The sequence below is a fragment of the Castor canadensis genome, chromosome 2 (genome assembly GCF_047511655.1).
Source record: "Castor canadensis chromosome 2, mCasCan1.hap1v2, whole genome shotgun sequence".
Taxonomy (NCBI): Eukaryota; Metazoa; Chordata; class Mammalia; order Rodentia; family Castoridae; genus Castor; species Castor canadensis.
The window spans coordinates 192571336-192583856 of record NC_133387.1 but is presented as its reverse complement, the minus strand read 5'-3'; the positions used below and the strand labels follow the sequence as shown (position 1 = coordinate 192583856).

The window sequence follows — 12521 nt, the reverse complement described above, 5'->3', positions numbered from 1 at the left end:
ACTCTGTCATAGACATTTGACCCCTTTCCCTTAAATATACATAGCCACGCCAGGTTTCCATAATAGTAGCAGTAACAATAATGACATCTTATACCAAGCACTGTTCTAACAATTTCACAGTCCTAATTCATTTAATCCAACAAACCTATGAGGTGGGCACCACTATTGTTTCTATTATAAAGAAACTGAAACCCAGAAATGTTAAGCAACTTGCCGAACATCACAGATAGCAAATGATAGAACTTGGAGAGCTCAAGCATTGTGGCCCCAAAGGCTGAGCTCAAAACACTGCTAGATGAGAATACTGCTTGAATCTACATTTAAAAAAAAAAGAAAGAAAGAACTCTTTCTTCTCATCCTAACAAAAGTGAGGTGGCTTAACAAAAACAGCTGTGTGTCAGGTATCACACTACATGATGTTTCATTTAGAGCTCACAGGAATTATTAGCACAACTACTGAGTTTCAGCTGTTCAGACATAACTTGCCCAAGATCAGAGAATTTTATCTTTTCCAGTCCATCCACTCTCCTTGATATAATAAAGTATCTGCCATTGAGATTATGATAACGCACAGGGAGATCTGTTGATACAAATTATCTTGCATCTGTAGCAATGAGCATTGATTAGCACAATCCATTTGATGATACGTTTTGCAATTATTTTAACAAGCGGGGCTATGATGCAAACAAAGAAGGCATGAAATCCACTCTTGATGTCATCTCTTTGTCCTCCTGGTTTTGCTTGGCTGGAATGAAGGAGCATGAAATACATTTTCAAATTACCTATTCTCTTTGAATATGTGATTAACTTGAGTCATACAGCATAGGTTGGGGAGAGGCACGCTGGAATGAGTGAAATATGCCATTTGACTCCTTCCCCTTAAATATATAACCATGGGCAATTTTTGGTGTCTGCCTCCAGGATGGAGGCACCCCCTCCCTGGACTCCTCTGAGAATTCGAAGAGGAGCTCTAACACGGGTCACAGCACTGGGGGTGCTGAAAGGTGAGTACACATGTAGGGGAAGCATGGGATTTGTATGAGATATTAAGTGCACTGCTGTTTCAAATCTGGATTACAAAACCTACAACCCTCGCTCTACCCACCCAGCCTGGCACAAGAACTGAGAACAGACTAACCCTGTTCTCAACAGGCAGCCAAAAAGTCACATCCCATAGAACATTTAATTCTTAATACTGCTTGTATAGTGAGGTCAAATAAAAAATTTTAAAGGACTACTTTTTTAACTGTTATAACATCTAAATTTACCTGCCTGTGGATTATCAAAACAAAAATCCTTGCCAAAACTTGGGTTCTTTGTGTTTTGTGTGGTTTACATTGTAAAATGTAATCTTCAGAGGAAGACAATCCCTGGCCTGCAGTTAGAAAAATGAAGCCAACAGTGAACATGAAGCACAAACGGTGAGATGACAGAGAACCCGGGTGTGGTTAGGGTTCCTGGCTCCAATTGCTACCCCTGTCTGTCTGTGGTTTGGCAGTGCAGCCTCCTTGATTCTGTAAAGTAATAAGGCCTCTTTTTAGCTCTGCCAACAGTGAGCTAGATTTCTGTGGCTAAGGACCCATCTAATACACTCATCAAACACCAGCAAGACGAGTGTCAGCCTGATCTACAAAGCCCCTGGGGGCCCTGCCAAGTGAGAGAACCATGGGTATCAGGGAGATTTCCCATGAGTCACACTGTCTTTTCCAGTTTTTCAACACCCACAGGCCTCAAACCAGAAAAACTGTCACATGCCTCTCCTAAATCAGCTTCATGCTCCTCACTGCTCTCCAACTTTTCAACGGATCTCTCACTGTCAGCCAAGGAGAAGTAAATGAGCACTAATGGGATTTTTCAGCTCCCATGAGAAAACTGTAATCCTAGCTACTCAGGAGGCAGAGATCAGGAAGACTCAAAGCCAACCCAGGCAAATAGTTCACAAGACCCTATCTTGAAAATACCCAACACAAAACAGGTTGGGAGTGGTTCAAGCAGTAGAGCACCTGCCTAGCAAGCGTGAGGACCTGAGTTCAAATCCCAGTGCTGCAAAAAAAAAAAAACAACCTCACATAAGATGGAACATGTATAAAGTAATCTGCTTAAACCTGTTTACTATAAAAATAATGTGCAAAGGGTTGGTATTTCACAGTGTATCAATTCTTCACAGAAGTGGAAACAGAAAGTCACTAATTCTGTGTATAGATTCAACTTCATTACTGATCAGACACATGCAGATTAAGAGACTTTTCCCTTTATTTGGCTGACAAAAAATTTAAAGTCTGACAATGGCAAGTGTTAGGTGGTTTTTTCCACAGGATTTTTCAAACATGGCTGGCGGGAGTATAAATTGGTACAGCCAAGAAAAACAACATCAACAAAAGAAATTGGTACAACCACTTTGGAAAATAGTTTGGTACAGTTTTATGAAGTTAAAGTTACACACCCTACAAACCAGCAGTTCCTCTCCTAGATGAATGTGAACATGTATGCAAAAGGAAGTCTTAATATGTCATCAAAACAAGTCATTTTGTTTTGATTCTCACAGTGCTGGGGATAGAACCCAGGGCTGACTAAACAAGTGCTCTACCATGGAGCTGCATTCCAGCCCAGCCCTACAGGAGACATGTAGAAGAATATTCCTACAAGTTCTGTTCACAAGAAGAAAAAAAAAAAAAACCCTAGAAAATACTCAAATATCCACTGACAGAACGAGTGACTAAAGTATGGTATATTCACAGGAAAGAACATTATTTAGAGTAAAAGTTAATTTTCTACAGCATCACTCACCGATACGGATTAATTTTAGCCATGCGATACATATTAATTTTAGCCATGTGATATGGAGATACCAATAGCATGGTATCTTTTTAAAAATAAAATAATAAAAACCACACCGCTTATTTGTTTATTTGCAACGGATTCTTGCTATATAGCCTAGGCTGGCCTCAAACTTGAGATCCCCCTGCCTCTGCAACACTACACCTGGCTCAAAACACACCTTTTAGAAATACATGTAGATACAAACTCTATGAAAACAGTACTGGTGGAGTGGCTCAAGCAGCAAGAGCATCTGCCTAGCAAGTTTGAGGCCATGAGTTCAAACCCCAGAACTGCCAAAAAAAAAAAAAAAAATCATACTCAAAACCATGAAAATGAGAGCAAAGGAACGGTGAAAGGAAGACTTTAGATGATGATTATTTGTGGGGTTGTAACAGATGACCACCAAGTGCACATAAGTTCTAGTTTTAGGGCTGGTGGTGGGTTTATGTGAACTTATTACATTAAAAAATTAATTGAGTTATTCATGGGCCAACAATAAGAGTGCATCATGAGCAGAAATTGTGATTTTATTTCCCTGCAATTGGAGTCTTAAAAGTAAGTTAAAAGATATTCCAAGAAGAATGCATATTTATTCTGTGACTTATGTACTCTCTGGCACCCTTGGAGATAAAAATGGCCCAGGACAAGCCAAAGGGAAGATTGCACAAGGACCATTTTTGTTTGTTTGCTGCCCCATCTCACAAGAAACAGGGAAGCACTGCTCTGAGCACAGGATGTGGGACCAGAGGGAAGACGGGCTGCATTCCTTGCTACTCCTGCTTAGGACAGTTACTTAAGCTCTGCCTCAGCTTCCACATATGTCAAATGGGGTCAGGCAATGACAGCATTTTAATAGCTACTGCAGAAAGTTAGCAGGAGGATTTCATGAGTTAATCCACCCTGGGGTACTGTTCTAGGTGCACAAAGTCAGCCTGACTCAGCAAAGTCTGGCTCTAATATTATAGTTTTATCTCTCACTTGATACCACTATGAAAAGCCTAGGAGATGCTCTTCCCCTGAAATATATATAAATAATGGCTCCAGAGTTGTCTGCAAAAGTCTCCTGCACCCAACACAAAACCAGCTTCAAGTTCTTACTGGGCTGAAGCAACTGAATCCATTGGTTCTTTGAATTATCTGGTTCTTTGTTTGTTTTGTTTTGTTTTGTTTTTTTAAGAAATAACTAAAAAGAAGTTTTGGACTTAACATGGAATCTATCTGCATCATTAACATAATTTACCACGTTTTGTGACGTATAGCTTATCCAATGATTTTAGCATAGACTCCTATAGTCGTCCAAAATAAATATCCCAAAATCTGTACATTAAGAACTTTTATAACTTATTAAAATGAAAGACCATCAAGTCTTCACTCAGGGTCTATTTGTACTTTCATTGCAAGTATTTCTAGGAACTGAGTTATCTGTTCCTACAGCAGTAAAAGCTAGAAGTCACAATTTAGATAGAACACAGGTTTCCAGAGACACGCTTGGTAACACACAAAGTCACATGAGACAACCTGGGAGAAAAATTTATAAAAAAATAAACAGTTCACATCAATGATCCTGAGCACATCACTGCCATTGAGGAGAATAATTTAAGCTCACGATGAAAAGAAAAGCATGGGCAGTGCTATGCTGAGTACACTTTGTTTATGAAAGGGAGAGTATTCTCAGATATTTTTAAAGATGCCATGAAGAATTTTTAAATAATTTTTCTCTTGGCAAAATCTCGAGGATTAATTGTAAATGGACCCACTAAGTAATTAAATGGGTTGGTCTACCCCAGAGAGTTGTTAGTACAAACCAATTAAATGTTGCACAAATGTTGCCAAAAATTATGAACAAATTAATTAGCAGAAGTGAGAACTCATTACGTAACCAGTGACATTCAATTGGATTTAAAAGTAAATTTTAATGCTTAAAAGAATGATAAAAAAATGAATTTAAGGTTATCTAAAAAATTAACTTCCATGAAATAAGCTCTCTGATAATCCTCAGTAAATAATAACATAAGGAAGTTTTTATAGCTTTTTAATAAACTTAAGCAAAACTTACAAGCTTTAGTGTAAGTAGCTGGCTTATAAGCGGTTTACTGTGGAGGCAATTCCCATCTTCCACAAATGGAGTTACCTTTGAAACATCTCTGAAAATTCCCCAACAGAAATACCCTAATTTTACCTAACACATTTAATTTACCAAATCTGGTTGCAAATGGGTTTTTACCATTCCTAGAAATCAATTCTGTGTCCATACCAGGAAGAACAGCTACAATTTTGGTTTCGTACCAAGCAGGAAGTACTACAGGGACTTCCAAGATGAACTCTAACCCCTGCCCTTAAGGCACTCTCCAGACTGGAGATAACTACATTTAACCTTACAAAATGGTAAGTCAATGATGAGTTAGAAACAGGTATAGAGACAAATGTAGAGGAAGGTCACCCAATCAAGATGGGTCCTGGGAGAGATTGAAAGGAGTCAAGGTCAAGAAGACTTCCCAACTTGGTGCTACAAAGTCTTTAAGCTACCATGAGAAGAGCTTAGCCAGCAAAAGCATTCCAGGAAGGAAAACCGGGCAAAGGCCATGGTGCAAGGGGACTTCTTAAGTCCTGGGAGCACTTCAGTGACACTGGAGCAAACTACCAAGTGAGAGACAGACATTCTGGGAGATGAGTCTGGAGGAAGTGGGCTGGTGAGGGAGGGCCTCATATGTAGTTCCCACAAAACTCCCACAAAAGGACCAATGAGTCCAGTAATGAGACATCTAAAAGTCAAATTCATAGAAACGGGAAGTAGAACAGTGGTTCCCAGGTGGCACAGAGGGGGCAGAGGACACTGCTACTGTATGATGGGTACCGAGTTTCTGTTTGTGATGATGAACAAGTTCTGGAAATGGGCAGTCGTGACAGCTGCACATCGTGAATGTACTTAATGCCCTGGACTGTACACATAAAGGTGGTTACAATGGTACATTTTATGTTAACAGATATTTACCACGATAAAAAAAACACACTAAAAAATTATTGTTATGCACAAAGAGGAAGAAGAAAGAAGAGGAGAGCGGGAGATGAGGGGGCTGGCAGTGGTACGAGCTCTATCCAGTAACCAGTAACTCAGACTTCTTTTAGCCGAAGAACTCTTTCTTCAGACAACATACTATGGACTCAATGTCTGTGTTCTCCCAAAATTCGTGTGTTGAAATCTCATCCTCAATGTGGTGGTATTTGGAGGTGGGGCTTTGGGAGATGATTAAGTAATGAGGGTGGAGTCTTTATAATTGAGATCAGTGTTCTCAGAAAAGAAACCCCAGATTGACCACTGGCTCCATCTGCCATGTGAGGCACAACCAGAAGACTGACATCCATGAAGCCCTCATCAGACACCAAATCTGCAGGTGCCTTGACCTGGGACATCCCAGACTCCAGAACTGTAAGAAATAAATTTTTGTTGTTTATACGTCAACCAAGTCTGTAGTATTGTTGTCATTGCAGCCCAAATGGACAGACACCTTGCATTAAAGCCCAACTAGAAAGCAGGCAATAGCGAAGTAGCTGGTAGATGTCAGTGACTGGTCCAGAAGCCCACCAGCTCCTATTCTCAACCTCCTTCTGTTAGTAAACCCTAAAGAACCTCCACAGAACCACAAGAGCTCTCCCATTTTGCAAACTGTTGTTGCACCTGAAAAGTTTCAACCTGAAAAGCAGGTCTGTGTTTTAGAATCTGTAACTATCTCATCTCTGCCTCACGCCAGCCCTGAGTCCTGAGCAAGATATGCATGGGAGTTCTCATTTGAGGACAGTTATTGACACCTTTTCATTTAAGTTGGCATCACTCTGATTCCAGTGTAGTGAGGCGATTAGGGGAGTTGGGCAAGTGGGGATGTGAAGCCAAGAGTCCAAGTAAGAGATGATAAAGGCTTGAACAGGAGTAGTGACAGCAGGGACTGAAGGTGGAGGTGGACTCTCGGGGTGCTGTCAAGATGAGGAATAAGCACTGTTATCCACTTCCTCTTCCTTCAAACCAACCTGAAGAAAAGAAGGAAGAAGCCAGAGGTTGTCTAGATCTGGTCTGGGGAAGGGAGAGGACTAGAGTTTGGGCAGAGTGGCAACAGGCTCAATGGAGGCTTTTAAATTCCAATCTCACCAATCCTCACATTGCACAGGGACAACTACTGCCTGTCCCTTTAACAATTCCCAGCAATGTTAAGAAAGTAACAAAACAGGTCAGGCTGTCCAGTCAGCAATTATTCCTCCACCCATCCCTCCAAAATCTCTGAGCTGAGGGGATACAGCCTACAGAGGCTTCCTCCTTCCTCATCCAGAGCAGCTGATAGGAACAACGTGAGGGAAGGACATTCGTGGTGTCTCCATCTTGGGGTTTATCCTTTCCTCTCCACCTAAAGTCACCTGGAGGGGCTCAGACCGAGGCCTGACATCAGCACACAAGAGGAAAACATGAAAGTGCTCACCAGTGTTGTTGTGGAGGCCAGGAATTGGAAATTATCTGGGACCTTAAAGCCACCACATACGATGAGGCAGTTAGAAACGATAGGCTACATTGTGGTATTCAACCAGGGCTCCCGATTGTCCCCAGGAGACACATGACAATGTCTGGAGACATTTTTTATTGTCATAACTAGGATGGGGATGGGAACAGGGCTGCTGTACTGGCACCTATGGGCCAGTGGCCAGGGTGCAGCTACATCCTACACATCATTCCTGACTCCTTGAGAGTCTAGCAGAAGCAGAGACGAAGTAATCTCACAATAAAAAGGGAGAACTGATGGAGACTGGTAGGATGTAGGGTTTCCCCAACTCCCCCACTGCACATAGCACAAAAAGTCCCTCCCTCTCCATCCTTTGCTTAAACAACACTACAGAACAAGATGAGTCAGCCGGGCTACATACCAGCTTAGGACTTCTACTGTGCTGTGCGCACAGCAAGCACACAGCAGATGTTTGCTGAATGAACAGATGAAGGCTATACAGTTAGGCACAACTGAATGACTCAAAAATGTCTGAGCCTTAACCTTTCAAGGGAGGAAACTGGAATAAAAGGAGAACACAAAGGGCTAGATAATAGCAAGGAGTACACGTGTAGATGGACCGGCTACTCCTGTCCCTCCCTCCTCCAGCCCATGACCTCTTTACACCAAGCTACTTGAAGTTCCTTAAGCAACACACGCTCCAGCCCTTCCAGCCTGGACTCATCTTCCACATCTGGTTGACCCACCTGTTACTTACACCCCAAGCTCCGCAGCCCTCCCTCACTCTGGTGGAATTGACCTCTGCCCTCCTTTGTGCCCGTGCACACCTTCATACTTGCCTCTGTAGCACTTATCATAGCTTCTGACTATGATTTGATTATGTGCCTTCTGGAAAGCAGGAACTAAATCCTATTCACTGCCAGAATCAAAGAGATGAATCTAGCCAGGTGCTTGTGGCTCACTCCTGTAATTCTAGCTACTCAGGAGACAGAGATGAGGAGAATCACTGGGTTTGAAGCCAAGCCTGGGCAAATAGTTCCCAGAGACCCTATCTTGAAAAACCTATCACAAAAAAAGGGCTAGTGGAGTGGCTCAAGCAGTAAGAGAGCCCACCTAGCAAGTGTGAGGCCCTGAGTTCAAGCCTCAGTGCCACCAACAAAAAGAGAGAGAGAGAGAGAGAGATGAATCTAGGGCTTAGTATATTATCAATGTTCAAGGTTGAATGAATGAACCAGCATTGTGCGACAAAAGGAATATGATAAAAATCCATGCCCTCAAAAGCATACCCTCTATTTGACAAGGGAAAGATAAATGTATGAACTAAAATTAAAGGGGTTTGCCAGAAATATAAAGGAGATGGTTGTTATAAGGAATATGCTTGTTTGCTTGGTTGCTTTTTGTTTTTAAGGCAGGGTCTTTCTCTGTAGCCCAGGCTGACCTCAAATTCAGGTTCCTCCTACCTGAATCTCCTGAGTTCTGAGTGCTGGGATTACAAACATGTGCCACCACGCTCTGCAGATAGGCGTTTTTTAACATGTAAATAAATTAAGGTCTGTGTGTCAGAATGCAACTTCCTGAGGGCATCCAATTAAATAACAAGTATTTTCAGGTAGTTTGAGAGATCAGTGGCCTTTTACCATGGTCTTTGTCATTGAGTTGATAGCAATAAAAGACAACTAAGACGGTGCTCGTTATCATGAATGCCTAACACATAGTAAGTGCTCAATAAACTTACTGAATAAGTAAGTTTATTCTTTCTAGTCTTTCTATTTTTTAAGACACGGTCTCCCTATGTAGCCAAAGCTGGCCTGGAATTTCCATCCTCTTGCTGCAGCCACTCAAATGCTAGGATTATGAGCATTGGAATCACACTTAGCTCTGATCTTGTTAATCACAGAGAAAGTCTGTGAAAGGTATGTCAGGAGTTTGAGTTACTTAGTATATACCTATTTCTCATAATGAAAACAGAACTGGATCCAGGGCCCAGACCTTCCCCTGTAGTTAGTGCCCACGTGTCAAAAGGCTTATTCTTGCTCCTTTGTGTTTACATCGTATATGCTCACCAGATTCTCTTCAGTTCCCCTGGTTCCCTGGCCACCAAAAAGAGCTCACTAAGCTAACCTCACACTTGGGAGCAAGTTTAAAACACGAGTACAGGAAGACTGGACACCTGGTAAACAGTACTTTTCTGATTGTAGTTGAACAATGAGAAACTACAATCCAGAAGCCAAGGACTGAGAAACTCTGGAACAAAGATCCCAGCCAATCAAAAAAAAAAAAAAAAAGCTGCAACCTGTGACCTTCGGAATAAAAAAAAAAAATCAATAAAGGGAAGTGAGAGAGTGTGACAGAGGGAAAAGAACTTTGTCATCAAAGATGGTGCGGTGCTGGGAGCTGGTGTCTCACACCTGTAATCCTACTCAGGAGGCAGAGATCAGGAGGATAGCAGTTCAAAGCCAGCCTGGGCAAATAGTTTTCAAGACCTTATCACAAAAAGAAAGTACATTCAGAAGACAGAAGAAATCTCATTTCTAAAGGCAACTAGACTCTTCTGTTTGCAAAACACATCAGGACTCTAAAAATATTAGAATGTTAGGAGAACAAAGTCATTGCTAGTTGTTATTGCAACTCTGTAAAGTGACATCTGCTGTATTGTGTGCCCCAGCCTCAGGGCCGCTGGCATGTGGCAGTCACCACATATTCCCATCACCCCAGAATGGACAGAGCTACAGTAACAACTAAATAACTCATGCAGGGCACAGAAGTGAGCCAGGGTCTGTCTGCCCACGGTTGTGTAGTCAACCAATTAATCCTCTCCAAGCCCTTCAGGGTAAGTGCTCTCTCAAGGTTGGGGACTTTTTTTGATGAGAATTGTACCCATGCTAACCATGCACTCTACTCCTAAGCTACACTCCCAGCCCCTGTAGGTCCATAATTACCTACTCTTTCAAGAGCACAGAGAAGCTAAGTGACTTGCCCAAGGCCAACCAGCCAAAATCGGAATCTAGAATTTGTGCTTTTATCCGTAGTACCGCCCTACTGCCTCCCGGGTGAGCACTTACACCTAAGCACTGGAGGAGACAAAGTGAATTCTGACCAACTTCTCCTTCGGGCACATACATCTATTTAAAACTGTACTTATTTTTATAGCAAAAACGCATACACCTTTATCGATCTAGTTTTGAAAATGGTATGGCCTTCACCATCTTTAAAGGGAAATCTATTTTGTTAAAAGGGCAAAAGAGCAAACGCCCAATTCAAGAGGTGCGGGTACATTTAGACCAGGGCTTGCAGGCATCACCCTAACAGGTCATCATCTCATGGCCCTGGGCAAATTGCTTCTCCGTTTCTCCATCTGCAAAGTGGATATGCTGTTATCCACACAGATTGCTAAACGCAGGGCCTGGCACAGCGTGAGTGCTCGGTAAATCTAGGCTTTCATTATTTAGATCCTGGGTTGTGTGAACTTCCAGGATGAATTCCTCCAGTAACCACACAAGTGCTTCCCCCAGAGTCGCTGCCAACTCCTACGAACATTTCTCTCTCCATTCCATAGAGCACAGTGACACCGGACACCGGCTTCCCCGGACTGCAGCCCTGGAAGTGACAATGTCACCTCACTGAGGCCCAGGAACAAGGCAAGCACTGGTCTCCCGCCACGCAGCAGCATAAAACTTAACCGGATTTCCCACTTGAGTGAGCTTCGGTTAGAGGAGGTCACCTGGCCGGGTCTGACAGGATTGCAGGGAGAAAGAATGCGGGCGCGGTGCCAGGAAGTGCAGCCCTTCCACCTGCCAAGCGCGAGGGTGGGCACCCTCCTTCAAAAGCATCCGGGGGGCTTCGTCCCCTCCCGCCCCGAGGCCACCAGGGACCTAACAATGCCAACAGGCTGGATGTTTCCCAGATCTCCGAAATGCACTGCCAGGATTTCTGCGCGGGAGCCAATGGAGGAGCACCCCGCGCCCCAGGCAGCCAGGTGGGGCGCAACATCCCCGATGCGCGCGTGCAGTGCTCAGAGCCAAGGTCCGCGCAGCCGCCACCTCGGCCTCCGCGCTGCGCAGACACGTGCGCGGGGTCCCCAGCCGCCTGGCCCGCGCCCCGCCGCCTCCCGGGGCCGCCGCGCGCTCCGCACTCACCAGGTGAAGAGTTTGCCTTGGATCCGGCGCAGCTGGCTGCCGATCGCGCCCGCCGCTCCCCGTGCGCGGGGCTGCGGGGCTCCGGCACTCGCCGGCGAGTCCGCCTCCATGGGGTCCCCCGCGCCCGGAACCCCGCGAAGTGCCGGGGCCCGGAAGACAGGAGGCGGCGCCTGTGCGGCCGGCGGGGACTCGACTCGCGCCCTGCGCTCGCGCTCCCTCCTCGGCGCTCCTCGCGCTCCTGGGCCGGGCTCCTTCTTCGGCGACAAATCATTAACTGTCAAGCCCCAAGGGCCAGACAGTCCGTCTGCAGATCACAGCCTGGCACCTCCTGGGCAGCAGCAGGAGAAAGGGCAATCTTTGTTTTTTGTTTTTTTTTTTCACCCTGGCACCCAATGTGCATTTCAGGTTTTTATGGTTCCTTGTGTGAAATCACCAAATGAGGTGATCCGAGGTGAATGGGACTGGTTCCCAAGGTGTCCTACCCTGAGCAGCAGGGAGTTAGGAACCGGCTGAACGTTGATAATTGGAAGGCCCCCGTGACCTCTCTCTCATCCCCCAGATAACCCCGTCTAAAAGAACTGACGGAAAACAAGGGGGAGATCCTAAAAGAATGCTGCAAATGACTTGTGGAGTGCTGCGAGGCGCGGGTCCTTCCTGGCGGTGAGCTCGCTTGGCCATGCGACACGCAGAGCCATCTCGGCGGTGCCTGGGAAGGGACGCGGCCCGCCGCCGCCCAGCCAGGATGCCTGGGCCTGGACCACGCCTCCTGGTGCTTCCGCGGACCCAGGAGGGACCCAGAGGGACTACGGGCTGGGGTGGGGAAGTTCCTGAGCCTCGCTGACATAAGGGCCATAGATCTGGTTGAACCCGTGCTTCCGGAAAGGAGGAAACCAGGAAGACAAAAGGAGAGGTGTGGGGACCACGCCCCCCAAATCTCTACGTCCGCATCCTCCTCCTCCTTCCCTGAGGGTGTAGGGGGACAAAAATGAGCTGTTCCAGACAGTCAATGCACATGAGTGAGCAGTTCTGTGAGAAGGTACTAAGAAAAATAATAGGTTTTAAAATCAAGTGTAGTTTGGGG

General features: G+C 44.8%; 1 protein-coding gene across 2 annotated transcripts in view; it reads right to left on the bottom strand.

Moving 5' to 3' along the window:
- The window catches only part of Slc35f2 (solute carrier family 35 member F2), a 66242-nt gene extending 53998 nt beyond the window's left edge, over positions 1–12244 (bottom strand). The window contains exon 1 of one of the 2 annotated variants that reach the window (XM_074066796.1): positions 11441–12244. In XM_074066796.1, the coding sequence (XP_073922897.1) occupies positions 11441–11550 (110 nt within the window). In that variant the 5' untranslated portion in view covers positions 11551–12244. The remainder of the gene's footprint in view (positions 1–11440) is intronic. The other variant, XM_074066797.1, reaches the window with a different exon arrangement.
- Between the last annotated feature and the right edge of the window lie 277 nt (positions 12245–12521).